Source organism: Sapajus apella, unplaced genomic scaffold, assembly GCF_009761245.1.
Source record: "Sapajus apella isolate SASKATOON/1434 unplaced genomic scaffold, GSC_monkey_1.0 scaffold103, whole genome shotgun sequence".
Lineage (NCBI taxonomy): Eukaryota > Metazoa > Chordata > Mammalia > Primates > Cebidae > Sapajus > Sapajus apella.
In genome coordinates, this window is record NW_022437043.1 from 4,584,644 (window position 1) to 4,599,876 (window position 15,233).

General features: G+C 53.3%; 1 protein-coding gene across 6 annotated transcripts; it reads left to right on the top strand.

Annotated features, from left to right (window-relative positions):
* The first annotated feature begins 2,572 nt into the window (after window positions 1–2,572).
* On the top strand, window positions 2,573–14,650 carry CDK16 (cyclin dependent kinase 16). 6 transcript variants are annotated; one of them, XM_032258499.1, is made up of 17 exons: window positions 2,573–3,347; window positions 6,969–7,050; window positions 8,239–8,449; window positions 9,072–9,205; window positions 9,307–9,432; window positions 9,526–9,582; window positions 9,680–9,794; window positions 10,449–10,543; window positions 10,642–10,704; window positions 10,956–11,079; window positions 11,264–11,384; window positions 11,493–11,590; window positions 11,675–11,780; window positions 11,862–11,904; window positions 12,056–12,146; window positions 13,222–13,299; window positions 13,386–14,650. In XM_032258499.1, the coding sequence occupies exons 1-17, from the start codon at window positions 3,295–3,297 to the stop codon at window positions 13,421–13,423; spliced, it is 1,635 nt and encodes a 544-aa protein (XP_032114390.1). In that variant the 5' UTR covers window positions 2,573–3,294; the 3' UTR covers window positions 13,424–14,650. The 6 variants fall into 6 exon arrangements, with proteins under 6 accessions (XP_032114390.1, XP_032114393.1, XP_032114391.1 ...); XM_032258500.1 differs by lacking the exon at window positions 2,573–3,347 and adding an exon at window positions 3,363–3,788; XM_032258502.1 differs by lacking the exon at window positions 6,969–7,050.
* Window positions 14,651–15,233: the final 583 nt, after the last annotated feature.

Below are 15,233 nucleotides of genomic sequence, written 5' to 3' on the forward strand. Positions count from 1 at the left end.
GGGCTCAGCCTCACCACACCTGCCAGTTTTCTGGGCAAAGAAAATGTAATTGCCACCTCTTCCTGCCCTCTCTGCCTAGGAAGAGATGGAGACACCAGTGAGGCCATAGTGAGCAGGTACTTGGGTCCATGTGACTATTAATTTGAGCTGGGTTCAAATCTTGCCTTCTCCATGTCCTAACTCTGCTCTGTGAAGAGGAAAGTTATGGTGACCAGGCTGCTAGGGCATGGGCAGCATGCCTTATGTCCTTATGGCAGATCCCCTATAGGTTATGGTTTCCAGCACCAGGAATGCCTGTGGTGTTCTTAGTTCAACTTCCTTGCTGCAGGGGTGTCTTAAACTGCTCTGCTGGTCTGAGGAATGCCAGTGCCTGCAGACATACTTTGTGATTTTTATGGAAAATTTGGCTAAGAACATCTGTAGAGGAAAAGCCCCTTGCTTGCCTTATACGCTGCCCTCCTCAGCCCCAGGTCTGCCTGTATTCCCCTTGAGGATCTTTGACCTCCTACGTTGGAGAAGACAGCTGACTGTGGGGACTGAGGAGTGTTCTTCGCTTAGAGCAGGTAGCAGGAGGCTTGACACCAGCCCCACCAGGATTGTAGAACTGCCATGCTCTGTCCTTGGTCTTGGCTGAGTGCTCCAGAGAGTTGAAAGCACCAGTCTGACCGGTGCCACATCTAGGCCTTCCTCTATTGTACTGGCTCCTGGTGGCTGAGGAGTCCATTCATACTTCTGTCCCTCAACTAACCAAACATCAGTTTCTCTACCTGACTTCAGAAACAAGATCCCTCACTCTTCTACTCTGTTCCTGAACTGGCTTGATTCCCATCACAGCCTGTGCCCACATCTGCTGCCTCCTGTGCCAGTTCCTGGTCCCAGGCACAGTATATGCCCTTGCCCACCTCCTCCTGACCATTTTATTTTCTTGGCCTTGTCTGCTTGGGTGATCTCATCCTTCCACAGTTTCTTCCCCACTAGGACATTGAGGACAGAGGCACTTTCCCTTTGGTATCTAGTGGTGATGCTGTCAAGTGGAAAGTTTTTCCCACCACAGGCACTTGCCCATTATTGCTCTAGAGTACTCTAGACACTCCACACTGCAGTCCACTGGCCATACCACTATAGCAGTTGAGGCTTGAACACAACTGTTGTCTTTCTCTAGTGTGCCAGCTCCTTTGCAGACACTCCAGACACCTTGTTCACTGCACCTCCCCCATTACAGCTCCATTTCTTCCCCACCACAATTCCTGGATCTCCTTGACACCTTATTCATACCTGACACCCTTCTCCATCAAAACCAGCTTTTGAGTCATGCATGAATCCTGGTTGCATCTTAGTCATTTCCCCTCCACCTGATTCCATTTAATTCTGCGGTTTGTCTACCACTGTAACACCAGCCAGACGGGAGATCAGGGCTCAGCAGGCAGGGGTTGCATAATTGCACCGAGCCCCCTGCACCCAGCGGCCACAAAGGACAAGGTGGGACAACGGTTTCTCTTGTCGCTGCCTGAAACTATTTGCCATTCAGGTGTTCAACAAACATTTGTTGTGTGCTGTGTACCAGTCACTTTCTAGGCACGTGAGACAGCGGTGGATAAAACAAATCCCTGCTCTGGGGTTTATGTTCTGCTAGGTTGAGACCCAGAATACACCATTAACACAGTAAGCAAAATGAACCTTGGAAGTTGATCAGTGCTCTTTAAAAGCTGAGGAATAGAGCCCGATCTGGGGATCTGGAATGATGGCAATGCAGGTAAGAATTTTTAAATAGGAAAGGCTTCAGGGAGATGACTTTGAAGCAAGCACTGGGAAGAAGTGAATGAGGCACGTGGATGTGGGGGAGGAGCATTCCAGGCAAAGGGAACCGCAAATGCAAAGCCCCTGAGGCTGGATTGTGCCTGTTTCTGAGAAACGGCTAGAAAGAGAGCTAGTATGGCGGCAGTGACTCAGGGGAAGAAGAGGAAGAGATGAGGTCAGAGAAGTGATGGACTTGTTCTAGGCCAAGGTGAGGACTTTTGTCTTTCTGCGTTTGTCAAATATTTCCACTCCCATCATGGCCCGGTAAATCTTCACTAATATAAACCTTACTGAAAGTCCTAACTGTTGTGACCAAGGCTGCCATAAAGGGAAGCCCGGAAGAGCCGGGGACGCTGCCTTTGAACAGGGGTGTAGCGTAAGGATGTGCCAGAAGACCTGCTGGAGGTTGCAGCCGTTTGAGCTGAACTTGGGGATAGTGTGGTTTTCCAGGCGTAAGGAAGTGAGGTATTAGGTCGGCCTGGTAGTGCTTGGCACACAACAAGCGCCCAATAAATAAAATGGAAATAAAACCGCGGAGTGTTCTTCTTGTGTTGACCGACATCAAAACAAAACAAAAGAAAAAAACCCGCAGAGTGAGGGGCGGCACGGAGGGCGCTGTAGCGGACAAGAGAAGTGGCAGAAAGATCCAACGCAGGGCGCCTATGCAAATACTAGCGTGAGGCAGAAAAGCAGCTCCGCCTCGCGCGAAGTTCCAAGCATGCGCAGTAGTGGCTCCCGCATCTCTAAGGATCCGCCTCTTTCCTCCCTCCTCAGCCTCGTTTCCACCCCGGGAGGCCCGCTGTAGGAAATGGGAGGCGGGCTAAAGGCGGGACCAGACCCGATTGAGAGCAATTTTGACCAGTCACCTCGCGGAATATTAGGCCTATAGTGAAGGAGAAGCTCAGAACAAAAAGGAGACCCCACCTCCGCCGACGGTGAAAAACCTATGAAACCCGGGCGGAGGCGTGCGGAGTTGGGTAGAGAGCGAAATCACGCCTCTTCAGTCAGCCACGCCCTTTATTCTTGCTCGGCCTCGCCACAGGGAGCAACTCCGATTGGCTGGACGACAACCTCAAAGGGCAGGGCTGCACACGTTCACTGTGGGAATGAGGTAGCGGTGGAGGGGGCAGTTGGGCGGGGATAGGCTGTCCTAGCTAAGGTGGTAAAGGCCAATAACTGCTCAGGCCGCCTCTCCTCGAAAAGTCATCTTCTCGCGAACCTTTAAAATTCCTTCCTCCCCAAGCACCTCAAGGGACTAGAACTGAGCGCTTCATTTGTCTTTTTCCTTTTTGCAAAAGTCCCGTTTGCCACCATGGGGATGTACCAAATGAGACCGAGTAGGGGGAGCGAGTGGTGACTGACGCGCCAGGTTACCGGCCGCTGCTCTCCTTGGCGCTAGCAAACTTCTGCCAAAATTGGAACTGAGTATTAAACAGCCTCCACACTTCTCCCTGGTGCCGTCCCCGGCCCGGCGCCGAATCCCCCTGTGGGTTCGCAATGGCCGCGTCCCCTCCCGCAGCGGACGGGTCCTTTGGTACAGACAGTCCGAGGTGAGTCCCCTCCTCTCCACTTCACCCTTCCCAGCGTTTGCGTGCGCATGCGCGGAGCGCGGCGCGCGCGGCGGTTGGGCCGTTGGCTGTTCGGCCCTGGGATCCGCCGCGACTCCGCGATCACCCGGCTCTGAGCCGCGAGCCGCCGTGAGCACTCGGATTCGAGCCGGCGCCAACGAGCCCGGGGGCATAGCCCGCAGCGGCCAAGCTCATGGCCGGCTGAGCGGGACGCCGCCTCCGCCTCAGCCACCGCCGCCGCCGCCGCCTCCTCCTCCTCAGCCGGCGGCGGCCCGGGCCCAGCAACCATGGCCGAAGACTACTGGGACGGGCGCCTGCGGCGAACAGGAGGAGAAGGAGGTCGCGCGGCCTCATCCCGGGCCGCCGCCCCAGGCGCCGCCGCGCCGGCCCCGCGGCTCTGAGGTTGCTCGCGCGCCCCCGCCGGTGAGCGCGTCCCCGAGGCGTGGGGGCTGCCCCTCCTCCTTCAGAACCCACCTCGGGCGGTGCCCGGGGGTCTGGGCTGGCAGGTGCCCCCACCCCCGGCGAATTTCCCAGAATGCATCGGGGCGGGGGGTCATTTGGGGCCTCCCTGACCTTGGCCCCGCCCTGGGCCCGTCCTGGGAGCTGGGGATGGAAAGTGCTGTGGGTGCTAATGGGGAATAGGGGGAATAAAAGGACCAAAGGGTGTGGAAATGGGTGACAGTGTGGTGAAAGACTGGGAGGCTGCTAACGGGGGTCGGGGCATGTGGCATTAAGCCTCAAGACTGTGTAAGGTTCAAGGCCCAGTGTGTGCTTGTGGAAGGAGGGCGGGGTGCGGAGCGCGGAGCGGGTGAGGGACCCCAGGGTGTATAACGGCGGGTAGGATGTCGAGGAAGTTCCAAGACATGCTCATAGGGGTTATGTCCGCAAAGAGGCCCGGTGTGTGTTTATGGGAGACAGGATGGCACAGGTACCAGAACGTGTGCTGATGAGATCAGGGCTCTGAGGCCTGGCACGTGGCGATGAGGGCCGGGACGGTGTTAATACTGCCTGTCTGTCCGTGGGGCCTGCGGTTTGTGAGAGTGCAGTATGTGTTTGTGGAGGGCAGGTAGTTGAAGGACTTGAGTGTGGCGTGTGCGCCAGTGGGGGTCATGGCTGTAGAGGGGGTCATGGCTGTAGAGTCATGCCTGTGGCCACAAAGGTCTGGGTAGTTTGGGGCCCAGTATATGCTAATGAGGACAGAGTGGAGGAGGGACCTGAGGGTATCTAATGGCGGAAGGACGGTGGAAGACCTGAGCCTGGCCTAAGGGAGATGAGAATTGTGTGTCTGCGGGCCTGGGAAGGGATGGTGGGGAGGGAAGTGTCTTAGCACTGTCAGAGGCTCAGTGCACAAAGGGTCAAGGTGATGTGAGATGTGTGTCCATGAACACAGGGAATGTGAGTCTTGAGGGCACACTAAGAAGGAGCAGGATAATATAAGAAGTTCTGGTGGTTGCTAATGTGGGTTTAGAGCCATAGAGGCACTTCAGTGTGTGCCATTGGGAGAATCAGTGTGAGGTCTGGAATATGCTAATAAGCGTCAGAACCTAGCGAAGATTGTGCCTGTGTGTGTCTGCAGGGGACCTTGTGTCTGCAGGGGACCAGAGTGTTTTGAGGTTTCAGGGAGTGCTACTTGGGGGCATGGCTGTGGAGGGAATCTAGTGTGTAATAAGGAGGATCAGGGCTTTCATGAAGGGATCCAAGTATGGACCAACAGGGATTACATCTGGAGGGGTCGGAGCAGAGAGAAATAGAGGACGGGAATGTGTGATGATCTCGCTGTGCTAAAGTGGATTACAGCTAGGGAGGGCTGAAGTGTGTGCTAATGGGAGTCAGGGCTGAATGGAGATCTATGTGCACTAATGAGGGTCAGGCCATTGTAGAACAGTGTGTTTGTGTGTCCCTGGGGAATAGGGCTGAGTAGGGGTTCAGGGTGCGCTAATGTGGAGGCAGGACTGTGTGAGGCCCGCATGTGCTAATAGGAATCAGGGCTGAGTGAAGGCTCAGTTTGTGCTGACTGAGGGGACAGGACAGTGGAAGGACTGGAATGTGTGTAAGTGATGGTCATAGCTATGAAGGGGCCTGAGTGTGGGTAATACTGGTTAGAGATCTATCTGTAAGGTTTACTTTATGTTAATGGCATTCAGGGCTGCATGAAGAAGGTCCACTGAGTGCTAATGTGGGTCAGCTATAGAGTACCCCAAGTGCATGTTAATAGAGGTCAGAATCAGGTAGGGGGGAACAATATGTTAACGAGGGGGGTCAGTGCTACAGAGAAGCTGGCAAGCAGCTAGGCCAGGGAGGGACCCAAGAATGTGGTAGCAAGTTACTTAGAGGAGGCTGAGTGTGTGCTGGCAGAGTTCAGGGCGATATGTTATGTGTTAGGGCTTTGAATGCTGATGGGTATATGAGATGATAGCAGGTAAGATGTAGTGAGGCCCCCTTGAGAGTCTAGCATGTACCAATGGGGATCGGGACATAGAGTGTGATGATTGAGTCCTTAGTGGTCAGTGTGGTGAGTATCCTTGAGCATGAAAGTAGGCTGAGGATGGGTATATGTTTTCGGGGATCCGAAGGGTCAGGCAGGACATGTGCCCTTTTTGGGGTGAGGTTTTATGTCCAGTTTCTTGCTCCCTCCACTTTTTTGAAATCTAAAAAACTCAGACAACTGAAATGATATTTAAGTTTCCTTGCATATAAACGTTCAAGTATCTTTGTTCACAGGGGCTTGCCTGAGCCCCCCCATCCCCCTTTCTGGGAGTGTTTGTTATGTGAAATACAGATTTTGTACCTCATCTTCCTAAAATTCCAAAAAAACTGAACTCCAGAGCATGTACAGCCCTTGGGGTTTCCAGTTAGAGGTCGTGGTCCCATGGCTCCTGCTGGCTCCCTCCCCATCCTCCTTTCAGCCCTACTTCCTGTCTCCCCCGGCCCCTCCCCTACTCTGTCAAAACATGCAAAGCAATTGGGTATCTGTGCCATATGGGGACACAAGGTTGTCTTTGGGAGTTGGCCATGCTTTACCTTCCTCACCTTAGGTCCAGTATTCAGCATCCCAGGTCAGGATGTTTTGTCGTTATCCTGGGTTCTCCATGGTTGGACCTCATCCTCTATCTGAGGTCTTTCTGCTAGGCTGGCCCCTACCCCTCCTGAGGATAGTGAGTTCAGCCAGAGGGGAGTTGGGGTGGGAACTGCTGGGGGAAGCACCTGATTTCAAGGTAGCAGATGACCCATTTCTCTCCTCAGATCCAGCCCGTCTCATCCTCGACCTCCTATCTAGCTCTACTTCCCTTGGGCCCAGGGCCATCTTAGGCCCTGCTGTGAGTCCAGATGGTTCCTGAACCAGGTCTTTCCCCCTCCTTGCTGGCCCAGAGCCCAGGAGGAAGCAGAAGAAGGCTGGCCTAAGCCTTTTGGTGGCCCCATTCCCTTCAGCAATCCATCTAGGTCATCTTCCTATTGATGCCAGCATCCCTGGGCTACCCTGTTTAGGGTTGTTCAATGAGTAGCAGGGACTCGACACCTCAGCAGAGGTTGGTCCTAGGCCCTCAGCCCTCTGATTCACTTTTTTCTGCCATAAGCACTTTTTGAGCATCTACTCTGTGTCAGTCACTATTCCAGGTCCTCAGGATATAGCCGTGATCTAAACACAGAAACCTACCCTGGCGGAGCTGATCTTCTAGTTGTGGCGGTGAGGAAATAGACAGTAAAGACTAAAGAAACCACCAATAAGTAGGTGGTGTCATTTCTGAGGAGGTAATGAGTGCTGGGGGGATAACTGGCAAGGTGAGGGAGCTCGGGATGGTTGAGATTTTAAATAGGGTTATTCATGGAGGCCTCGTGAAAAAGGTGACTTTTGAGCAATGGCCTGAAGGGAGAGGGGAGTGAGCCATTTCAAAATTTAGGGGAAGGGTGTTCCAGGTACCAAGAACAACCAGTGTAAAGGCCCTGAGGTGGGACTCTGCCGGGTGTGGTTACAGAACAGCAACTAGGAATGTTGGGGGAAGGGGGGGTCAGAAGTAATAGGGGCAAATGAGGTAAAGACCTGCGGGCCACATTGAGGACTGGGGCATGTATTTTGGGTGATGAGAAATGTAGTACATTCTTGAGTAGAGGAGAAATGTGACCTGGCTTGTAAAAGTCTGGATTAGACCCTAGGGATCCTAACCTGATCAAACCTTTCTGGCAGCCCTGAGAACAGCTGGTGTACACTGAGACATCCCATCTTCCCCCCCCCCCGCCCCCAACAATCCCACTCAGTGGTTGGGTCTGGGCAGGACACCCTGACAATCCCCCCCACCTGGGTAGATCAATGGGATGATGCGGTGGTTGTCATGACGATGATTGCTAGAGTCAGGAGGGGAGGGTCCCTGTGGGCACAGGGAATAGTCTGCCTTGGCCTTCAGTGGTGGTGCCAGGGGAACCATGCCACTCTACGGGCGTGCTCGAGGCCATGTCATCCATCCCTCAGTTCTGGGCCAACGCCCTGTTCCACCCATGGCTGGCCCCATCACTGCGTCTGTACCTGAGAAGATCTGCTATGGAGCTTTCTCCTGCAGTGGGGCTATTCCCCTAGAGGCCAACAATCCATCATTTGGGCCCTTGCCCTCAGTCAGCCACCTAAATCCAAGAACTCAGGTGGGCTACTTAGGAGCAGGGACCCTGGGGGCTGGCAGTGTGGGTGGGCAAGTATTGACAAGGATCCCTGACCATGCTGGGTTTCCAGAAATCCTGAGTGGCCCTAGGGGGTCCATAGTGGTTAAGTGAGCACAGACAAGTTCATGTCAGTGCTCCCTGCTAGGTTGTGGGCTTAAGGGGACCCATGGTGATCAAGCAAATGCTAATATGAGACCCATTTCCATCCTTGCCCCTTGCTTAGATCGCCATGGATCGGATGAAGAAGATCAAACGGCAGCTGTCAATGACACTCCGAGGTAGCCGAAGCATAGACAAGACCAATGGTGCCACTGAGCAGATAGGCCTGGATGAGAGTGGTGGTGGTGGTGGTGGCAGTGACCCTGGAGAGGCCCCCACACGTGCTGCTCCTGGGGAACTTCGCTCTGCACGGGGCCCACTCAGCTCTGCACCAGGTGGGTCCACTAGCTACTCCCTCTCCTATATGACCCCAGGTTGCTTCCCAGGTGCTGCCTCTTGACCACATTCCTCATTTTCCTCTCTCTTTTCTGTCCCTTCTCTGCCCCCCATGTGCTCTCTTCTTCCTCTTCCCTCCCATCTTCTCTCAACACCCTCTGTCTATCTGTCCATCTGCACTCCTTTCTTTGCCTTTCTGGCCAGGCCCCGTGGTGGGGGGCAGAGGGTGCCTTGCCTGCCACAGTTGCCCCAAGGCTCCCTCTGCCTTTCTGCCCTCTATGGTGGCCTCCTCAGGCCTCTGGTACCTGCCTGCTCTGGGCCTGCCTTCCCAGGGCCCTTGGCTTACCCCCACCACCACCTAGCTACTGTCTCTGAGCTCAGTTTGCCCTTGGAAGAGAGGTTTCCACTAGGTGACTTTTGCACCGCGCCCCCCCCCCCCCGCCCCAGTTCAACCTGTCCTGGATGTACCTGGGCCCCATCACCTTCTCCATGAGGGACTCCAGGTTTGCTCTGGGGGCCATGTGTACACATGTGTGATGATGGAATATGTTTCATGGGGAAGGGGGTGTCCTGTGGTTCCTGACCCCACCTGGCCTGCCCTACCCCTCTCCCTGCCACCAGAGATTGTGCACGAGGACTTGAAGATGGGGTCTGATGGGGAGAGTGACCAGGCTTCAGCCACATCCTCGGATGAGGTGCAGTCTCCAGTGAGAGTACGCATGCGCAACCATCCCCCACGCAAGATCTCCACTGAGGTGTGTAACACCCTGTCTGGTTGGTGAAGGAGCTGGAAAAGGGGGTTGGACCTGGGGAGGTGGAGCTCATGATCCTGTTTCCCTCTCACCTTACCTGCTAGGACATCAACAAGCGCCTGTCGCTACCAGCTGACATCCGGCTACCTGAGGGCTACCTTGAGAAGCTGACCCTCAATAGCCCCATCTTTGACAAGCCACTCAGCCGCCGCCTCCGTCGTGTCAGCCTGGTAAGTGTCTTCTATTCCTGTCCTCTTCTTTTTCTCCTCCTCTCCCAGACCCTTCTCCTGAGCCTGCTTCAACCTGCTTCCTTTGTCCCACAGTCTGAGATTGGCTTTGGGAAACTGGAGACTTACATTAAGCTGGACAAGCTGGGCGAGGTGAGAGGCAGCCTGGAGGCCCCTGGTGGGGATGGAGGTCAGTGGGAACTCCTAGAATCTCATAGCATCTCTCCTGTCACACTTCCTTATATTCCAGGGTACCTATGCCACCGTCTACAAAGGCAAAAGCAAGCTCACAGACAACCTTGTGGCGCTCAAGGAGATCAGACTGGAACATGAAGAGGGGGCACCGTGCACCGCCATCCGGGAAGGTACACACCCCCATCCCATCTGCCCCAGGCTTCCCTGATCCACCCCATGGTGCACACGCTCCATAATGAGAACAAAGACTGGTTCTAGGACCCCCCCCTCCAAAATACTCTGGCTTTCATGGGAATGCCTGTCATCCGCATATCCAGGTAATAATCAGGATAACCAGGAATCTGTTCCCATTTGGATAAAAGGTGGATGAATTGCAAACCAGGTTGCTAGCTTTGGTTCTGAGAACACTTCTGAAAGTAGTCACTAATTTATTTACAGCAACAATTTCTAGTCAGAATATCACATGGAATGAATTTGAATTCAATTTCACACGATGCCGCAGGCCTATGTACTGAGGGTTGGAGCCAGGCCCCTTCCCACACACCAAAAGCAGGTTGTGAAAATCTAGTGCCAAATGAGCCTGGAGCTGCAATCCCAGGTTCTTGCTCCATACTCTCCTCTGAGTCTTATTTTCTACATCTGGAACATGGAGACACAACTTCTTTCTGGCGTGAGGTGGGTTAGAGCTGGTGGCTCCAAGGCATTACCCTGAACTGTCTGGAAAAAGAAAACCTGGGCTTGTCCCTTTCTAGTCCTTGTCCTCAACTCTGTCCTGAGGGTAGGACCCTGACTCTTCCCCTGTCCCACTCCCATGCTTCCTGCAGTGTCCCTGCTCAAGGACCTCAAACACGCCAACATTGTTACACTACATGACATCATCCACACGGAGAAGTCCCTCACCCTTGTCTTTGAGTACCTGGTAAGGTTGAGTGGCAGTGAGTACCAGGGGGAGGTGGGGAGAAGGCCAGGAGCCATAGGAAATAACCCTCATTTCTGTACCACCTCTTCTTTCCTCAGGACAAGGACCTGAAGCAGTACCTGGATGATTGTGGGAACATCATCAACATGCACAATGTGAAAGTGGGTGTGGGGCAGGAAGCAGGGGCACAAGGGGGCCCCCACTCACCCACTCCAACCCACAAATCTCCCAGAAACGGACTTTTCCCTTTGGCTTTTTTTGCTGGGAGCCCTTGGAGGGCACTGGGACCCTGTCCTCTTTTGTGTGACAAGGCTGTGGGCCCAGTGTCTGTGTTTGGGAGGGGAGCACTGCCTGCTGGGGGTCGGGCTAGTGGATAGTCTTTGACCTCTGCCTGCCATTCCTGGGTCCCCAGCTGTTCCTGTTCCAGCTGCTTCGTGGCCTGGCCTACTGCCACCGGCAGAAGGTGCTACACCGAGACCTCAAGCCCCAGAACCTGCTCATCAACGAGAGAGGAGAGCTCAAGCTGGCTGACTTTGGTACCACTGGCCTCCCCCTTCTTCTCATCGGCCCCCCCAGCCTCCTACTTTCCCATGACCACTTAGTCTCATTTCCCTTCAGCCTCGCCAGATTTTGCCTAGAACACCATCGGTCCCAACTGCACTCTCCCCCAGACTTGGCCCATGACCTTCTCATTCTAGCTGTCCTTTCTGTGCTTCCCAGGTCTGGCCCGGGCCAAGTCAATCCCAACAAAGACGTACTCCAATGAGGTGGTGACACTGTGGTACCGTCCCCCTGACATCCTGCTTGGGTCCACGGACTACTCCACTCAGATTGACATGTGGTAAGGCCTGGTGGAAGTGTGGCGGGGACCATGTGGTAAGGGGGGTGGCTTGGTCACAACAGACACCCAGCAAGCTGTCTCTCTCTTCACTGTGCCCTCCCTGCTTAGGGGTGTGGGCTGCATCTTCTATGAGATGGCCACAGGCCGGCCCCTCTTCCCGGGCTCCACGGTGGAGGAACAACTGCATTTCATCTTCCGCATCTTAGGTGAGGAGGCATGGGCCCAAGGCACTGTGGAGACACACAGGGAAGACCTGTGAGATGTTTGAGGTAACTCCTCTTCCCTACTAGGAACCCCAACTGAGGAGACGTGGCCAGGCATCCTGTCCAATGAGGAGTTCAAGACCTACAACTACCCCAAGTACCGAGCCGAGGCCCTTTTGAGCCACGCACCCCGGTGAGGCTGGTGGGTGGGTGCATGTTAAGGGCCAGGGTGTCCAAACTCATTTTAAAGCAGGTTTCCTTGTCCTTGTGGCAGACTTGATAGTGACGGGGCTGACCTCCTTACCAAGCTGCTGCAGGTGAGACCACCTTGGGCCAGCGTTGGGGGTAGGGGATTCAAGGTATGGGGAAACAAGGACCCCCCCGCAACCAGGGGCGCAGGGTCTGAGGTGGGCAGGAGACCTACTCATTGAAGATATCAATACTATCCCCTACCTCCCCCCAACTCAGTTTGAGGGTCGAAATCGGATCTCCGCAGAGGATGCCATGAAACATCCATTCTTCCTCAGTCTGGGGGAGCGGATCCACAAACTTCCTGACAGTGAGTGGAGCTGGGAAATGGACCGGCCAGTGTGGGGACTGGGAAACAGGACTGCTGGGGCCAGCTGGCGGGTCGCATAGGATCTGGCTGTGCCACCTCTAAGTGGGGGGACATCTTGTTCACGTGTGTGATGGGTTGCGTTTGTCATGAAAACATTTTTAGTTTTCAGTTCCTTTTACCTTTCATGAAAAATTTCAAACATACATAAAAATATATGTAATAGTCCTTTACCTTTTTTAAGTAGACATTTCCTTATATATGCTAAAAAAATGCACAAATCATAAGTATGAATTTTCATAAATGAAACGCATTCTTGTAACCAGCACAAAAGTCAAGAAACAGAATCTTAGATGCTCCTCGCCCCCAGCTCTCTTGCATCTCCTTCAGTTATTCCCAGCCCCCTCCCAAAGGGTGACCACTGTTTTAACCTCTAACAGCAAGGATAAGTTTTTTCTGTCTTTGTACTTTATAGAAATAGAATCATATGTGATGTTCTCTTTTTATATCTGGCTTTTAAGAACTTCTTAATATGGATATTTTCAAATATATGTATTTATATATTAGTCAAAAGAATGTGATGAGTCCCTAAGTACTCCCATGAGTCAATAAGTGGTCAATCTGGTTTTATCTATATTCTCTCTGATTATTTTCAATCACATCTAATCCCAGACATCATAGCATTTATCCCTCATTTCAGCATATACCTATAAAAGATTTTTTTAAAACAGTTATTATCAAACCTACGGAAAAATTTGCCTACTTTCCTTATCTCCTTACTGGATTAATGTATAAAGCAAATCCCAAACACCACCCATCACCTAGACTTTACAGGTGGTAATTGCAATACCATAATCCATTTGACAAAATTAATATTGATTTCTTTGTGTCGTGTAATAGTCCGTATTTCATCGTCCCTAGTTGTAGCTGGTTTGTGTATGGAATTGTTTGACAGATGAAGGTCAATCCTCTCAAAGAAGGGGCAGCTTTTTCTAATTCCTCCAGTGGAGTTATGTGGGGCTGGTCCTAGATGACCTCATGGGTCATCCCCTACTTCGATGTCTTCCCCCATCTGTAGCTACTTCCATATTTGCACTAAAGGAGATTCAGCTACAAAAGGAGGCCAGCCTTCGGTCTTCATCAATGCCTGACTCAGGTGGGTGTAGCCCCTTGTCTTGCTCCCTGCCCCACCCACCTACCTGGTTGCCCACCAACAGCCATGTGCTCTGCTTTCCCCCGCAGGCAGGCCAGCTTTCCGCGTGGTGGACACCGAGTTCTAAGCCACAGACCGAGGCCCCAGCAGGCAGTGGCTGGAGGGATGCCACACCCCTCACAGGGCAGCCCCCAACTACATCTTCCCTGCTTACTCTCTGCCTACCTGCCTGAGCCATGTTCGCCTGCCCACTTGTCCCCTGCTGCCTGCCCAAACACCCGACCATTGGCCTGTCAACCCACCTATTGGCCTGTCTGCTGGGTGCTAACAAAGCTCTCATCACTCCTTCACTTGGTCTGTCTGTCTCTGTCTTGGTAGTTGCCGGCGGACAGCATGGCCGTGCCAGCCTCCCACACTGAGGCCAGGCCTACCCCTCATCATACCATCCCCCAGGACCACTACCCCACGGCCAGCCAGGGGTCGAGAGCTAGTCCAGGCTGGGGATCTCAACTCAGACAAGATGGTGACAATGCCTTGAGTCTGAGGTGTCCCTGCCTGCTTTCCTGCCTGCCCCACCTGCCTCATATTATGTGGGCCTTTTTTTTTTGTTGTTTATTTCATTGTTTTTTTTTTTATTATTTTAAATGAGGTTTTCATTTTTTTAAATGCAATATCTCTATACAGACTGGCTGGGCCCCACCCCCTGCGTGTGGCCCTCCCACAGTATTTTGTGCAATGAAGCCCTGCTCCCAGCCTTTCAGAGACAGGGACACATCCCTATTTGGAACCCTGATCATCACCAGACCCTGGGATCAGCTATGGGAAAGCATGCCACGGCCACTCAGCTTCCTACCCCCGCCTGCCATCCCCAGCTGCAGGGGGATCTAGGGACTACCAGAGACTCTGGGAAATGGACAAGGTGGGGGGACCCCACTCTTTCCCTCCTGCAGTCCCGTAGCTGGGGCCTCCTTCCTTCTCAGGGTCTCCCCAGCCCAGCCCTCCTGCTCCCATCCCACGCGGTGCTGTTGGGTAGGGGCCCTGCCAGGAACTGACCAGCTTGGCAAGGAGCCATAGTGTGCATATGTGTGTGCACAAGGAGGGTTGGTGGGGGTGTGAGGGGTTGTGCCCAAGTGTTGCCCCCTATCCCCTGGGGGGAGGGTGAGGCAGGGTAGGGACAGTCTCCAGGGTCAGTCCCTGGATGGGTGGTTACCTCCCCTTCCTCCACCCTAAGCCCTGGGGCCCTGAAACGGGGTGGGAGGGCAGGGGTGGGAGCCCTCCTAGTGGGGTTTGGGGGGTTGGGTTCCTGAATGCACCATAATCGCTGTATGAAATATTAAAAAGTCTAAAGTGAAAAGCCTGCTTGTAAATCCCTGTAGGGGTGGAGGGTGGTCGAGCTGGGGTGACTACTGGGACCTTGGAGAATTCATGCCTGATCACCTGTCACACTGGGAGTGGGCCAGGGGCACGTCACAACTATGAAAAAGGCATCTAGGGCACTGCACATGTAACAGTGGAACATGGAGTTGAAGCAGGTAGGGCAGGCTGAATGGTGTTGATGGGCTGAAAAGCAGAAAGGGGAGTTAGATTAGATTTGCCTAGGAATATGAGGAAGCTGATAAGAGGGTGGAGGGAGGGGAGTGGAGAGACGATGTTTGAAAGACCTAATAGAACCATGGATGGGAAGACGAGGCAAAGGCCCAGTATGACCACCACAGCATCTGTCTAGGAAACCATGAAGAGGAGGGAATGTAAGAAGACAGTAGAGAGTACATTTTGGATCACTGAGTAGGTAGAGAAATCCTTTAATACATGGATCAAATTAAGCAGTGGGGCCATAGATGGAGCTGGAAATTTCTATTATTAGTGTCCAGGAAGTAATGGAAACCATGGGCATGGGTGAGTTTGCAAGAGGCCAGGGATCAGTGACACAACCTGGA

What these genes read in the sequence shown, in the direction of transcription:
- CDK16 (XM_032258498.1), top strand. Translation starts at nt 7,785, where the DNA reads ATGCCACTCTACGGGCGTGCTCGAGGCCATGTCATCCATCCCTCAGTT. An exon ending in GCCTCCGTCGTGTCAGCCTG is followed by an intron (nt 9,433 to 9,525) that starts GTAAGTGTCTTC and finishes TTTGTCCCACAG; the next exon opens with TCTGAGATTGGCTTTGGGAA. An exon ending in AGCTGGACAAGCTGGGCGAG is followed by an intron (nt 9,583 to 9,679) that starts GTGAGAGGCAGC and finishes CTTATATTCCAG; the next exon opens with GGTACCTATGCCACCGTCTA.